Genomic DNA, 16,360 nt, shown 5'->3' with positions numbered 1-16,360 from the left:
GGTAGGCAAGACTAGATCATGTCATCCATGCTGAGGACTTTATATTTTAGTTTACAATTAACAAGAGACTACTGGTGTATTTCAACAAGGAAAATAAAATGACCAGATTTGCATTAGTTAAAGATTAAGTGTGGTGTTCTATGCAAGAAGAATTGGAGGAGACCAAGAGGGAGATAGGAAGTCTATGCAAGAAGCTATTGCCTTGGTCCAGATGAGAGGGAATGAAAGTCAGAACCAGGTTATTTGTGGTGGAGTTGAAAAGCAGAGGATGGATTCAAAAGCTTTTTACCTAGAATCAAAAAAAATATTATCTGGATGTGAGGACTGATAGAATGGACTGCCTCCAAGATTTCTCCCAGGTTCCTAGAACTCAGAAACTGGATAGAAGGTATTATAGCATAAAAGTAGGAATCTACAGGAAGACTAAGTGGTACAACATAGAAGATACTGAGACTGGTTCTGTACATTATTGCGGGTGTCTGGAAATACCTAGACCTAGTTATATCCATGGATTAGGTGCTGAGGAAAGATATCTATAGTCTACAGATTTGGAAATCACCCAGTGGTTAAAACTCCCAACATGGATGACATCATCTAATGTATCAATGGATGTGTCAATTAGTGTGTCGATGGATGCCATCTACTGGATCAAGATCATTAACCAGAAGATAATTGATATTTGGGGGGAAGAGAGTGAAAAAGCCAGCAAGAAGACTGAGAAAAGCTTATCTGAGAGGGAGGAGAGCCAGGGTAGCTGCCAGGGGAGACAAGTGAGGAATTTCAGGAAGAGGAAGGGACCACAATACAAAATACCAAAGAGATATCAAGTAAGATGGAAACTGAAGAGTCACTTTTTGTGGTGTCTTTTTCAGAATATGAAAACAGAAGCTATATTAAAGTAAATGGAATAAGAAATGAGGAGTGATGAAGAAGAGGAATCACCCATGACCAGAAGGAACTGTTCGCTAACAATAGGCACACAACAATCCTGACAAACTGGCAATTCCAAGCCAAGAGTCAACATCACAAAACTTGGAGAGAAAATGTTCTCACTTTTGTATTGATTTTGTCTTCACGTGAGTTTGGTTTAATCCCTACAGATACTCTTTAGGGTCAGGAAGTCGGGTTTTTGTTAGTTTGGTTTTATTTTTTATTTTTTAGACTCCATCTCACAGGAAGAAACTGAAGCTCAATATTATGTGATTCATTCAAGATCACAGAATCATTAATTGGCATACACTGAGGACTCTCAGCACAGTGCTCTTCCCAACACCTCAGAGAATGTTAAGCAGACTTCAATACAATTTTGCGGAGGCAACCTGACCACACTTCAAAAGGGAGAGCTGCCCATAATCACTTTTTTTGCTGGACAACAGACACGTTTGGCTGCCTGAATGCTTCTATGATAGTTAATAAGGAAGTGAATAATTAAATGCTGTATCTTCTCTTGAGATGACCTGCTATGTGCATCATTTGAAATGTTCCTTTAATATTAGAGGAAGATTTTAGACTTATCTTACTCTGTCAATGAGAACAAGGGAACATTTGGTTAATATATATATATATGCTCTACTGTTGACTGATAGAACCACCCCCCCCCCCTTCTTTATGAAGCCAGGTAAAACTGAAGTCTGTGGATTAATCAGCCCCAGGCACAACACTGACAATTTCACCATGACGGAGGCAAAGGGAGACCCTAAGCCACTCTCCCTCTCTGAACAGGAGCTCTGCCCTTTCGAATAAAACATGAAAGGAGGTTTCTGTAGTTTTGCCAACCCAGCAAGAGAGAAAATTAACCCTACATTTTCTTATCCCAATTGCCTCCGCATGGGTGTGGAGGGGGGACCTGAGTTGCAGGCTGACAGCCTAAGGGCACAGGGCTCATTGTGAATGCACCCTGGCATGGGCTAGAAGGAATTAGAGTCACCAGATATGAACTCATTTCTAGATTTACCATGAATTTTCTAAGGTTCCCTGCAAGTCCAGATAATTTGGCAGGAAAAAAAAAAAATGTCCTTAAATGATTGCTTCTTCTGTTTAAATTTGGATATGTGTGATAGAAATCACCATTTAAAAAAAAAACAACCAGTTTCAATTATATTAAGTAGAATGCCTCCATTTAATTAATTCACTTAGTCCCTGGGTGACACTGGGTGTGGCTCAGTGAGATTTAGGAGGAATCCAATTTATCACTAGGAGGAAGCTTCTGCACCAAGCGGCAAGGCGGCATCCTTCCACACCTTTCCAGCACTGCAAGGGAAAGGCGCAGTGAGGCTGGAATTCCAAACCACAGCTCACACTCTCTCAGATAAGATTTATTTGTTTTACGAGGAAAAAAGCAGATGTTGGTGGGGTTGAGAGGTGGGGGCCGGGGGTGGGGCTACTTGCTTGCCCCGGTATTCTTTACACTTAGATTGCAATTTAAAATCCTTATTTTTAAACAAAGGAAACACCTCAGTTCTCTGGCTTTGTGGACTCAGATCCCGTCTTGCAAGTTTTTCATCATCTGCAATATGCGTGGTAATTCAGCTATTTAAAGTTAGCCCCAAGATATTTGAAAATCACAAACCAATACAATCTCCGGGATTCTTTTATTTTATTCCTCCTTTACCATCCTCTCATTGTCGCCCCATTCCCATTCTCTTCCTGCTCTAATATTCCAGAGTGGTAATTAATGGCTAATAAAGATCATTTACGCTTTCCTCTCACCCACTGGCCATGTATTACAACTCAGAAATCCAAGATTGCTTCTTTATGCGGCTCAAGTGGAAGAGGAAGGAAGTGCAATCCCTCCACCCCCTCCCACGTTTCTGCTGGATTTCATGGGTGTGGCAGAGTTTAGACCTTTGCAGGTTTTTGCCCTTGTTTTATTCCCTGTTAAGGACGAGGATGATGAATAGATGGCAGAAGGATAAACACAATCGGGTTCTGCCTTGAATGATATAGGATCATTTCACGCACAAGCAGGAAACCTGTGTGAGACTTAAGTACTCACGCTATATAAATGCCAGTCAGTGTAGTATGGAGCCCACGCCCTGAATACACCATTTCCTTCTGTCTGATTTAATGGTACCCTAAATACTGACTTACGTGAATGATACACAACAGTACTCAAGAGGGCACATGACCATTTCACACAGAAGTACACATGTATGAAATGCATGGGTAAATACAATATCTGTACCTTTCATTTTCTCTCTCGAATATGAATTATGCTAAGACACATGCGGGCATGTGGAATCTATACAGAGTACATGCATGACTGTTGTACATGGAGTATGCGGATGCTACACGCATTTACATGCGAATTTCTACAACTCCCTAAACACACCATTTCAGCTTTATCACTCTGCACATCCCAGTGAATGCTTGGGGCTGTTAGTGAGATAGAACCCAAGTAAAGGCAGCTGTCCCCTTTTGGGAAGGGAATTCTTTTAGCTTCAGTTCCCTTTCTAAAATTATACTTGGTTTCCTTTGTTGAAGGGTGTGTGTGTATACTTGTATGTGTATACATACGATGGCAAAAAGTTATAAACCGGTACATTTTTCTATCTGAAATTAAAGCTTTTCTAATGAATAGCATTGGCTTCCTTAGGGCTCCGCCTTCCTAAATTTTATTTCCTCAGCTCACCAGTGGGGTAACCTCAGAACCTTTCCTTGACAGTGTGCTTAACCCAGCCACCTGTATCTATTGCATTTATGTATTAGAATGAAGGAAGACAAGGAAAGGAAATGTCCTGGTTTGAAAAATGAGCCAATGGAGGCATCAATCTCTGGAACCACAGAACATTTTAGGAAAGTGGTGCATGTAAGACTCTCATGCTCTTCTTCAAACACTCCTATAGGATCCACACACAAAACCCCTGGGGTACCTGCTTTATTTATTTATTTATTTATTTATTTATTTATTTATTTAACTTATTTTCCCCATGCCTCTCCACCCTCTGCACCCACTGATCTGCTCTTCTGCTTGTTTCCCTTCCCCTCCCTCTTCCTTCTCCATCCTTATCACCCCCCACCCCTCCTTCCAGGGCGATGGCTAAATGTGCAAAGCTGGCAGGCTGTTTCGTCTCCACTCCCCTCCACCCCCTTCGGATTCAGCGAGTGTATTACAAATTGCCCAATACCCAATACCTGTACAGGAATAATGCCCAAATCCTATCTCTTGCACCCCACCCCTAAGGCAATCAACCTGCAAAGGGCTTTTTTGACCCAGACGGCCTCCCTTCCCACGAGTATGCACACACACGCGCGCACACACACTTCCCCACACCTCACACCCATTTTTTTTTTTCTTTCACCTTCGCCAAAATCACTCAAACACGTTCCAATAAATGTTTGAAAGCTTCATTTGAAGAATGCCAGGGCACTGCCGGTTGCTGCAGAATACTGAACTCGTCATTCCTCCCCACCTTCAGCCCAATCAAGTTTCTAAAATGTCTTTCAAGAAATAAGTGAGCAATTTGCCATAGAAGAGAAACCTGGGTAGTGGGGGAGGGAACGAGGGGACTCGGATTCTCGCTAATCCCGTCTGTGTCCCTCTTCCTGATGAAAATGAGTCACCATGCTTATTATCCAAAATGTGAGCCCGTCTCCGGTCACTGACAACCCCAGGAAAGATGCAAGGGAAGGGAGAAGGGAAAAGACCTGATTTCCAACAGGTAATACTCGGCTCGTCTTTCCCATCCCATCGCAGCCCAAAGCTCCTAGGGGCGTGGTCCACCCTCTCCTCCGACCAGCTGGTGCACAATCGGCTACCGTTCTTGGGAAGGGGATTTTCCCCTTCCACACGGCCAATTTCCCTCACAGCCCCAGTCGTCTTTAGCTTCTCTTAAAAAAAAAAAAAAAAAAAAAAAAAATCTCAAACCACAGTTTCATTCATTCATTGAAAAATAAATAAATAAATCCTTCCCATGTTTTTCCATTAATACCTGCGCCCATTTGAAGCTCCTGCATGGACGAAATAAGGCTTCTTCCGCAGCACATGTGAGAAAATTGTACGACAGAACAAGCAACACTTATTACTGAATATTATTCCTTCACCCCGCTTTTTTGCAAATAATTTAAAGGACTGCCTCCCCATCTTGTAGGTAGAGTCCACATCTTCTCCCCACACCCCTCTCTATATCCACACCCGCAAAACCAGAGACCTAAAACGCTGAACATTCACTAAGAGCCCCCAAAATCTTATTTCTAGCCAAACAGGCATCTTTTTTTCTAACCTCATCCTAATTAGTAGCAGCGTTCCCAGACCAGAGCATGAAAGACAGACTGGAATAAAAGCTGGGATGCAACCATCAGTTACCATATGCTAAGGAAACGCGGGCACCATGGCCAGAGCACAAGCAGTTAAAATATTTTTCCCCCCTGCTTTTACAGGGAAATATTGCAGTCTGGTAATTTCACAACAGCAAGAAGTAAAAATCTTTAGCTCTACCTGTTTGGTTCTTCTCATACAGCACAGCATGGTTGTATCGTCCCTTGCCTTCTTCCTGCCTTCTCTCCTTCCTCCTCTCTCTTTCTTATTCCCCCCCTCTCCACCTCTTTTCTGCTCGCTTGCTCACTCGCTCTCTCGCGCTAGCGCGCTCTCCCTCTCCCTCCCTCCCTCCCTCTCTCTCTCTCCCTCACACACACCAGGGCAGTTAGCAGCAACTGTAAGGTCCACAGCTACTGCTCAACGCACATGCTCGCTCGCTCTCTCTCCCTCTCCCTCTCCGGCTCTCTCCTCTGTCCTCTCTTCCCCTCTTTTCTCCCCTTTCCCCCGTCTATCTGTCTTTTTCTTCCCTTTCTCTTTCTGAGAATTGTTCACTAGCTTTCAATGACTAATCACTTCCCCAGCCCCCACCCCCCTTCTAGACAGGCACCCCCCTCCCAGTCCCCTGCCAGCCTCATGAATATTTAAACATCTCCAATCTGGACCCAATTACCCACCGACTTTCCCACTGCATTGAGAGGATGGTGGGGTGGGGGTAGAGACGGATATTCCAGCCTGTTCTGGAGATTGGATGGAATGTGTTTTAGGGAAGAGGGGCTTGAGAAACGCTTGTATTTCTTTACTAACTCTTCTCTTTTCTGATATCATAAAAGCAAAGAACAGCTATTCCCAATGAGTAGTCAGACCTGTTCCAATATAAGTTATATTTGCTATTTAGATTTTATGTACATTTAATAATTGTGAGGGTGAAGTTCTCTCAAAAAAAAAAATGAAACAATATGTAAATATACTGTATGCGTATGCTTCTCAGTATTCATATAATCTAAAATACATATATAAGCTTAAGTATGCACAAAAAAACGTATCTTACAATATCCTTGAGAAATCCACATGAATATGTAGCATTTTAAACATTCTAAGCACATGAGTTAAGAAATGATAACCAATGTTTAGGAATTAGCATCCGTATCTAAAATCACATGGTGGTTCTTTTCTGAATGCACTCACACCTGTTTGAAAATTGGAGTTTCAAAAATATTATAAAAAAGGGAGGGGCACGTGGGTGACTCAGTTGGTTAAGCATCCAACTTTGGCTCAGGTCATGATCTCACAGTTTGTGAGTTCAAGCCCTGCATCAGGCTCTGTGCTGACAGCTCAGAGCCTGGAGCCTGCTTTGGATTCTGTGTCTCCCTCTCTCTCTGCCCCTCCCCTGCTTGTGCTCTGTCTGTCTCTCAAAAATAAATAAATGTTAAAAAAAAAATTTTTTTTTAAAAGAAAATTGGGGTTTCTTCTAATTTTACTAAAGAAGTAGAACACATTTGAAAAATAAGTCTGTGTAATATCAATGGTACCCAAAATGATAGTTTACAGTTTGGGCAAGAAGAATAAAAGTAAACTTAATTGTTATGAGAAAAAAAAAAAAAAAAACACCTATATTGTGATGTTTATGTCTTCAATTCCTTCTATGGCCTTTCATAATTTGGTAGAGGAAAATATGACTTTAAGAAAAAGTATACACAAATTTTTAGATATATGGTACTGTGTGATCTTGAGAATGTTACTAAGCCTCTCTGTACCTAATTTTCTAATCTGTAAAACAGGAATTATAATGCCAACAAGTTGTGAGGACCAAATAATATAATGTACATAAATTGGAATGGAGCCATTCTTAATACATAGTAACTTTACCTTAGAGACTGTACTTTTCTGAAGTTTTGGTGGCATTTTTAAGTGAATATCTCAAGGAACTTTTCAAACTATTTCTTGTTGTTCATTAGTGATGACAAAGATCCCCAATAAAACACCTCATATTCTTTCCAGTCTCTCCTAGACACAACTTTACTTAGTAGATTTCAACCAGACAGCTTATTATCATACATATTATTGGGATTACTGAGCTTAATAGGTGCTTAATACATTTTTACAAAATTCAAGATACATCCATCTCAGAATGGACTATCATCAAGAGATATTTAAGGGGTGATGGTTATAAAGTATCCCCAGAGGTCTTTCTGAGAATGATCTACTTCAAATCCAGCCTTACTTGTTCTTTTACTCGTATTTGCTTCTTAATTTTCATATTTTATGATATGAAACAATTAAATCCTGAGTTTAATATTTTTTTAAGTTTATTTTTTTATTTTGAGAGAGAGAGAGCTTGAGTGTGGAAGCGGCAGAGAGGGAGAGAGAGAATCCCAAGCAGGCTCTGCATTGTCAGCACAGAGCCCAACATGAGGCTATTATCTCACAAACCGTGAGATGATTTCGTGAGCCAAAATCAAGAGTCGGGTGCTTGGCCAACTAAACCACCCAGGCACCCCTGAATTTAATATTTTTTAATGTAATAATGAGTCTAGTCAGGGTCAGCTTTCAAAAACAATGGATGTAACTGGTGAAGAGGGCAAAGAATGGGTAAGAAATGACTCCATCAGAGATATTCCAGTTGTGGGTGAGGACCACCCTGCCTGCCTGCTGGGGACTAGAGATTAGAGATGAAAGGAAGAAGAGGAGGTGAAGACTGGGGGCAAAGGAGAAGAAAATTGCTTCTTTTGGTGTTTAAATAGACACATGACTTCACTGATTAAGATCATTTTGTCAACTATGGCAACCTAGTTGGCCATAGAATGGGGCTAACTCCTATCCTTTTCAATCCACTCCCCTCTGCCTTCCCAATTATATCTTGTTTTGGGAAGCAACCTTGGAAACAACATGATATAATGAAGTCAAACAGAGCCTAGAGCTCAAAACCAGGCATAGGCATGGGTGAACTCTGTGAGTAAATACATTAAACCATGTTTTGTTTTGTTTTTTAATCTTTAATGTTTATTTTTGAGAGAGAGAGTGAGAGAGAGAGTGAGCAGGGAAGGAGCAGAGAGAGAGACAGCAGAATCTGAAGAAGGCTCCAGGCTCTGCACTGTCAGCACAGAGCCGGACATGGGGCTCAGACCCACGAACCATGAGATCATAACCTGAGCTGAAGTTGGACACTTAACCGACTGAGTCACCCAGGTTTACACTCAGGCTTTCATCTATTACCCAAAATGAGGTAGGTATGATCTTTAATCCCATTTTGATAGCGATACTAAAGCTAAGTGAATTAAGTACCTAGACTAGGTCACACGGCTAATAACAGGTAAAGCTTGGACTCCAAAACCCTCTTAACCACTAAGCTACATGGCATTCAGTGGTCCTCTACACCTCATTACCTCTGGTCCTGAGGGAATTAGATGATGCAGTGGAAGTTTTTGTGGTGAAATGAAATCAGCATTCTGCAAGGTCCACCTAACAGTCCCAGCCCTTGCCTTAAGACCCATGGAGGACAAGCTGATACCCTCATCCAACGGGAAGCCCTCTGTATACTTCTGACCAAATATCACATATTTCAACCACTCTAAGGTGCCTCAATATTTAAGGTCCTCACCATTTGAAATACCACCCTTTGGACATACTACATTCAGTCAATGAGCCTCTAAAATTACTTTCCAGAAGGGAGCTCAAAATTCCAAATTTAGTTTAAATATTATGGAATCAATTCCAGTACATTTTTCCCCCCTGAGCAATGGAGGTTATAGGATGGTAAAAGAATGAGAAAGAGAAAAGCACACTGATCCGATCTTGGCAGACAGATGAATGATAAGATAAGGTAAGATGATGAGATGAGATGAGATGAGATGAGATGAGATGAGATGAGATGAGATGAGATGGGATGAGATACCAGTATTGTCCTGATACCTACTAGTATATTCAGTGGACTCACTAATCCTTATCCCCTTACAATCAATCCCAGTAAATGCCTAGGCTTAAGCCCCATGGTTAAACCTTATATAAATTTAATTAGCAGAATAACTAATGAGACTGTCAGGTAACTTCCTAACTATAGGTTAGGCAGTAACATCATTCTAGAAAAGGGTGAAGAGTGGTGGAGGACAGGTGCCAGTTCCATTCTCAGATCTCTTTGAACTTCATACTAAAGTGATACTGTTTTCATAATAAACGCAGAAGTCTCTGGCTTTTACTAAGGGCTTTGTCCAGCTGTATGCCATTTTAGGAATAGTACTGGCACTTGAGAGAAGAGTGTCAGTAATGTACCTCTTTTTATTTTCCCTTTCAGGTGCTAATTTTTCTTAACTTTTAGTCTTAGCTTTTTACCTACTGTATTCTTTGGCTACAGCTGCCATAACAAAATATCACTAACTGAGTGGCTTAAACAATGGAAATTTATTTTCTCACAGTTCTGGAGGCTGGAAGTCCAAGATCAAGATGCCGGCAGGATTGGTTTCCTCTGAGGGCTCTACGGGAAGTATCTATTCCAGGCCTCTCTCCTTGGCTTGCAGAAGGCCACCCTCCTACTGCCTCTTCACATGGTTGTTCCTCTGTGCACGCAAATCCCTAATGTCCAAATTTCTTCTTAAAGGACATCAGTCATATTGGGTTAGAGCCCACTCATGTGACCTCATTTAACCTCAATTACCTCTTTAAAAGCCCTAGATCCAAATACAGTCACATTCTGAGATACTGGGGGTTAGAGCTTCAACATATGTCTTTCGGAAAACACAGTTCAGCCCTTAACACCTAAATTCTCCTTTGGTACTTTTGCATATCATTTACTTATGCAACATTTTACTAAAACATCCCACCCTCAAGGAGATACACACATATGTGAAAAGTGAAACGAATGCTGACATGATTCAATGTCAAATGTGAGCTACAAGAATTTAGAACATGAGAGAAATCACGATAGGGTACACCTTTCATTTCATGATTAGGATTTGAAAAAGTACAGAAGACACAATGAGTTTTAGAGAAGGGAAAGAGGTCATGTTGGAAAAGGCAAAATGTACAACTAATCACTGAATGATCAAGAGACTGTCAATATGCGGAAGAGGGGCAGTTGTAAAGGAGGGTAGAAAGAGTGAACCTTAGAAGGGCAGGCCACACTCAGATTGGGAAGAGCCTTAAGGGTCGGGCAAAGAGGGTGTATTAGTGTCCTAGGGCGGCCATAACAAATTTCTGCAAACGTGGGGGCTTAAGACAACAGAAATTTATTCTTTCAAATTTCCGGGTGTCCAGATTTAGTGTTGGCAGGATTAGTTCCTTCTGGAGCCTCTGAGGGAGAGTCCATTCCATCACTTTCTCCTAGCCTCTGGTGGCTATGGCAGTCCTTGGCATTTCTTGGTCTGAAGATGCATCAGTCCACTCTGCCTCCATCATCACATGGGCTCCCTTCCTCAGTCTCTGAGTCTTTCCCTCTTTTTATGAGAACACTTGTCATTGAATACAGGGTCCACTCTAAATCCAAGATGCTCTCGTTTCAGGATCCTTAAATTAATTACATCTCCAAAGAGCCTTTATCCAAGTAAGACCACAGTCCTCAAACTGAGGGTTAGGGTTTAGACACAGATTTTTGAAGAACACAAGTCAACCTACTAGAGAGGATTAGACATAAGATTTGTTACCGGAACAGTTTAGACAATGCCTATTGTAATGTTGTATGGTATGGAATGGTGAGAAGGGTTCACTGGGGCCTGGTGAGAGAATTACAGAATTATTCTAATGCCTAGGTCAGGGAGGAAAGGTGGAGAGAAAGTGAACTGTCATTCACTGATTGCCCAGTATGTTTCAGGTATCACATATTCTGTACTTTCCCATATTTTGTCTCATTCACCTCACAGAAGAATATCTTGGGGGAAGAGAAAAATGGAAGAACCAAAAGTGGTTTGGAGATTGGGCCTGGGCAGCCTGGAGAATGAAAATAGGAAATCCAGATGTGAGGAGGTCCAGAAAAAGGGCTGGTACTGTGAGGGAGGTGATGAGCCCATTTGGAAAGCATTCATTTTAAGGAAGCATTGAAAGGTTCAAGTGCATTGCAGGATCAGATTGTAAGAAAGAAGGTGCAAAAGGTGTCTGAGCCTGCCAAAGGTTTCCAGGCAGACACGGCTCCATCTGGTTCCAGGGAGAGGCCAGCTTCTATGAAATGATGTCACCATATTAATTAGGCTGATAGCATTTCAGTACTTCCTCACTGCCAGAATTAATCCTGCTTCTTGTGGACAAAGACCTGGATGGTTCTTAGGACCCTCTAAGTCTATCCATCTTTCCAAACATGCCTCAAATGTCCAGAGTTTCTCCAGCGCTCTGGAGACCATCTGAATCTGTGAGTAGCCAGGGAAGTCTCAGGGAGGGAACCGTGTGCTGGTGGCACAGGAGAAGACGAAAGGCATGTGGCCCATAAGCTAAGACTCAGTAACCATGCAGCTCATGAGGAAGTGTGATTGCCTGAGTGGACAAATCTAACTCAGTAGCTTGTGGAATGTGTTAAGCAGCCTATGTGAAAAATTCCATCAGGTTACACAAACCTCTACCACCAACACATAATCAGAGGCTGAAATGAGAGTTTCATTTGATTTGGTCATTGAAGGGACCACGGAACTTGCTACATACTTCTTCTCTATTGCCCCTGAAGTTTTGTGATAGCTTGTTTGCCAGCCTACCTCCTCCCTATAATGCACATTCCTGGATGGCAAGCACCATGTCTTGGCCTTTTTAATTTGTTTCTGGTATTTCCAGCAGGAGCATAGGTGCGTTTTATGGGGCCTAAAGCTTATATGATTTAGGGGAGATTTCTTTAAGAAAAAGAATACAAGTTAAGTATGAAAGTGGATATTTATTTATTTGGAAAAAGAAACCACACATCTCTGCCTGACACATCTATGCAATTTCTATGTTTTTGGCTACCTGTTCTTTGATCATCTCTTTATATAACAATGACTTTGTAATGTAATCTTCTAAAAGAGAATGGAAAGATAATCTAGTCCTTCCTCTCACACAGTTGATTGGATTTGTTTTTATTCTTGGCAGTTGGGGGTGCTTAAAACATGAGACCACATACAGAGGTACTTTCGGTAAAGGGTGCAAACAATAATGCAAAAACACAGGAATTCTGAGAAATTTCAGAGAAAAAATAGCATGATACATTTATAAATTGTGAATTATTAATTATGTGGCATTATCAAATTTATTCCTGTCAGGAATAAATTTGGTTTTGGTTAGGCTTTGGTGAAAACTGAATCTCTCACCTAAAATTTTATAGAGCTGATGATTAGAAAACTTTCCCACAGACGAGCTTTTGGTTCATACATTTCAAATCTTGTTTCACATCTTTACCACATGACTCAGGAGCGACGTGATATAGGCCAAGTGATGTTTATATTTGAATTCAACCTCTGGCTTGGTACTTCAGGTTACCATGCCCAGTGAGCTGGCTCACTGTATTCCTTGCAGCCATAAATGGCTAGCAATAACTTACCTGTACATAAAAGCTCCAAGAAGAAACCTAAATATATCCCATTAAACCCAATCTAAATGTAACACCAATACAACCGCATCTTACCTGGTTCCCAGAACTGCCACTCCACACAACCTGATTGAGGGGATATGTTGCAGAGGGGAAATTTGAGTGGAAAGAGACACAAGTCTAATGGATTCTTATTAAAATATCTTACTATTTCTTATTTTACACAAACGTACAAACTTATGGCTCATGGCCCATGTAAGTGAGGTCCCCTAAAGCTTAAGCTGAATTAGCTTCTTTGTAAATTTGCTTCTCATTTCTAGTATTGATACAGAGCCATTAAGTCTTCAATAAATAGTTGTTAAATAAGAATATGAAGGAGGGAAAAAGGGAGAGAAGAAAGGGGGAAAAAGGCAAGAAGGGAAAAAAAGAGGGAGGAAATATTCAAAAACTACTCGAACTAAATTTTAAACATTAACTTTAAGGATTCCCCAGTTGTTTTATTTTCTTTTATTTTTTTAAGTTTATGCATTTATTTTGAGAGTGAGAGCAAGCATGCAAGTGGGGACGGGGCAGAGAGAAAGGATCCCGAGCAAACTCCCTGCTGTCAGTGCAAAGCCCTATGTGGAGCTCAATCTCACAAATCATGAGATCATTACCTGAGCCAAAATCAAGAGTCAGATGCTTAACTGAGCCACCCAGGTGCCCCGATCCCCAGTTGTTTTAATCTGCAATTGTTATTTTGTTCTACACAGACATGGCTGTTACTCACCATCTCCGCTCACATCCTGAGTTTGTCCCACTCTAAACTTCCTTCTGGAGAAATAACAAAATGCAGCCTTCCTGGCAGGGTCCAAATAGGAGACTCCCCATATGTGTTCCATTAAATGTTAATCTCCCACTATGTGGGGAATCAGAGAAGTGTCCTTCTCCAAAGACTATATAGCTAAACTCACCACCTTGTATTTTCTCCCATGTCTTGTGATACCTCTTTCACTATTTCCGATAGACTACAGAATTTTAGGCGGTGTGGTATACCATCCAATGTATAGTTGGACAGTAAGAGAGACTTCAGATATATAGCTTTATATTATTTAATTTGCTCATTTTGGCTTCAAGCATTGATAGATTTCACTTAAACATTATTAATTTCAACCTTCATTCAAACAGGGTAGCTCATCCTGTAATACAATCCCTTGGTTTATTTTTCTCCTTATTCCTTCTCCCCACTCCACCATGATTCTGTCAAGTCTAGAACTGAGCTTTTTTGCTTAAACAACTTTGATCCTTTTCCATCTGAAATCCAAGTCTACTCGTCTTTACATTAAAATTCTTCACAGTGAAGCCATCCAAAACATTGAGCTAATGTACTCTGTCCACAGAATTTTCTTGAACAGACTTCCCCATTCTCTCTCCTTAAAACTCTGGGATATATATTTCCAACAATCTTCATCTGCTATTCCTTCAAATCCCTTATAGTACCTATTAGGTCCTCGAAAATTCTTCTGCTGATTATTTGGTTTTCTATTTCCAAGTCTCTATTCTTCCCTTCATCTCAAAGCCCTCAATTTCTCTAAAATTCAACAACAAAAATTCCACTATTCATTTCTCAAAGATTCTTTGTTGTTTGAAATACACCTCTCTGAATTCTCCAGGCCAAATAGCACACCATCTACAACTGCACTGTACTTCAGTTCACACCATAGCCTCTTTAACCCACAGAAGAAGAACCCATCACAAGAATATGATATTATATTCATATTATTTTATGTATATTTTAATACATTTATTTAGACTGTACAGCATTGTGCATTTTTAATTCCTGAAATTGGAGCTCAAAAATGTCATCTCATCTATCTCTCTGCCACTAACTAATGACCCCAAAGTTTTGCTTACTTTTTTTTTTTTAAGATGAAGGAGTCTCTCATTAAGGTTTTATCATCCTCATTCCTAGTGTCTGATATATTAGGAGTCTTTTCCCCGTATGTTAGCATATTGTCATCTTCTGGAGCCCTTCATCGGAGTGGATGTGTTTAATGGCCTGAAGAATAATGAGGATATGGGCCCCCTCTTAACAAATCTTCAAATAATCAGCTTCATAGAAATTGGGCTGTGCATGCCTCCAGTCATTTGCACTGTATGCTCCTGAACTTCAAAGATTCCAGAAGGTTTGGATGATACCTATGAGGTCATCTGGCCCAGGTCGCCATTTGATGTTACCAAATGTTAAAACATCCTGTGCTTGAAGGAAAGCATGTTACTTCTAAACCTTTTCATTTTTGGGGCGCCTGGGTGGCTCAGTCAGTTGGGCATCTGACTTTGGCTCAGGTCATGATCTCACCATTCCCGAGTTGGAGACCTGCGTCTGGCTCTGTGCTGACGGTTTGCCTGTTTCAGATTCTGTGTTTCCATCTCTGTCTCTGTCCCTCCCCGTCTTGTGCTCTCTCTCTCTCTCTCTCTCTCAAAAATGAATAAACATTAGGAAAAAAATTTTTTTAAACCTTTTCATTTTTTAACTTTTGACAATGTTTTGGACATTCTTTCCTATAGATACTGATATTTGTCTCCCTATAAGGTCCACCTGTTAATCATGTTTGAATTCCCTTGGGCCACTAAGGATAATATCTCTTTCACATACTATTTCAGCAAGGGCTTAACTACAACTTGCCCATACTCCCTGTCTTTTGGGTACCAAGTATCCCTTGAGCATTTTTCATTTAACAATGTTTTGAGTCCTTCTGTTCTGGTTACTCTCCTATCTCCTTTCAATATACTACAATTTATCCATATTCTTAAAATGTAGCATCCCTACCTACTAATTACACTTGAAGTGAGAAAGAAATAAGTCAGTGCCATAATTCTAGATGTTAAATATCAATCAGTGCATCATGGAAGTGTAAAAGATCTCTGTGTGTGTCCCACCACCATACCATTAAATTGTGAACTTATTCCATGGTGTGCTGGTAAATGTTTAACAACTTGCTCTCAAGGGGCTAAGGGTGAGGGAGACATGATTTGTAGCCTTTGCCACTTTCCATGGTGTAAATACTCCTACCATGTCCTATTACAAGCTACAAATGTGGCATCACTCAATGCAGAGCTGGGAAGAGATGAACAGCAAAACAGCATTATATAGTATTTCCACCCAAGAGATACAATAGAAATAAATAATCTGAAGAGTATAGATAATAGTAAAAAAAAAAAAAAAAAAAAAAAAGGAAGAGATATGTTTTCAGTATTCGTTACCTTTGTTTTTAATATAATTTAAGTTTATACAGTTTAATTTTTAGTAATGGCTGTGTTTAAAAACTGATTTGCAAAATTCCTGGAAATACAATAATTAGTTTGCAAAAGTTCATCCAGCCATATATCATACCACTTATTTACTCCAACTAAAATTTTGTGACATTTATTTATGTGTGACCCTGCTAAACTAAGTTCCTTCCACACCTTCCTCAAATTGTCTAGTTCCATTGTTGACTTTTCTTTTTTCATCTGGGTAAAATATTGTATACATATTATTACTTATTTGTGCCTTGTTAGATTCAACCAATTATTTTACCCTGTCAATAACTCTTTAGATCCTAATTCTGTCATCCCATATGTCTGTCATCTTTATCCCTCTGGCTTCATGT

General features: G+C 40.4%; 1 protein-coding gene across 1 annotated transcript in view; it reads right to left on the bottom strand.

The window, feature by feature from the left end:
- GAP43 (growth associated protein 43) overlaps window positions 1-5,796 on the bottom strand; it is a 100,318-nt gene extending 94,522 nt beyond the window's left edge. Inside the window, exon 1 of the mRNA XM_060639949.3 lies at window positions 5,438-5,796. Within this exon, the coding sequence (XP_060495932.1) occupies window positions 5,438-5,467 (30 nt within the window). The 5' untranslated portion in view covers window positions 5,468-5,796. The remainder of the gene's footprint in view (window positions 1-5,437) is intronic.
- Window positions 5,797-16,360: the final 10,564 nt, after the last annotated feature.

The sequence above is a fragment of the Panthera onca genome, chromosome C2 (assembly GCF_046562875.1).
Source record: "Panthera onca isolate mPanOnc1 chromosome C2, mPanOnc1 haplotype 2, whole genome shotgun sequence".
Lineage (NCBI taxonomy): Eukaryota > Metazoa > Chordata > Mammalia > Carnivora > Felidae > Panthera > Panthera onca.
The sequence above is the reverse complement of the archived record's forward strand: the minus strand, read 5'-3'. Positions and strand labels throughout refer to the sequence as shown.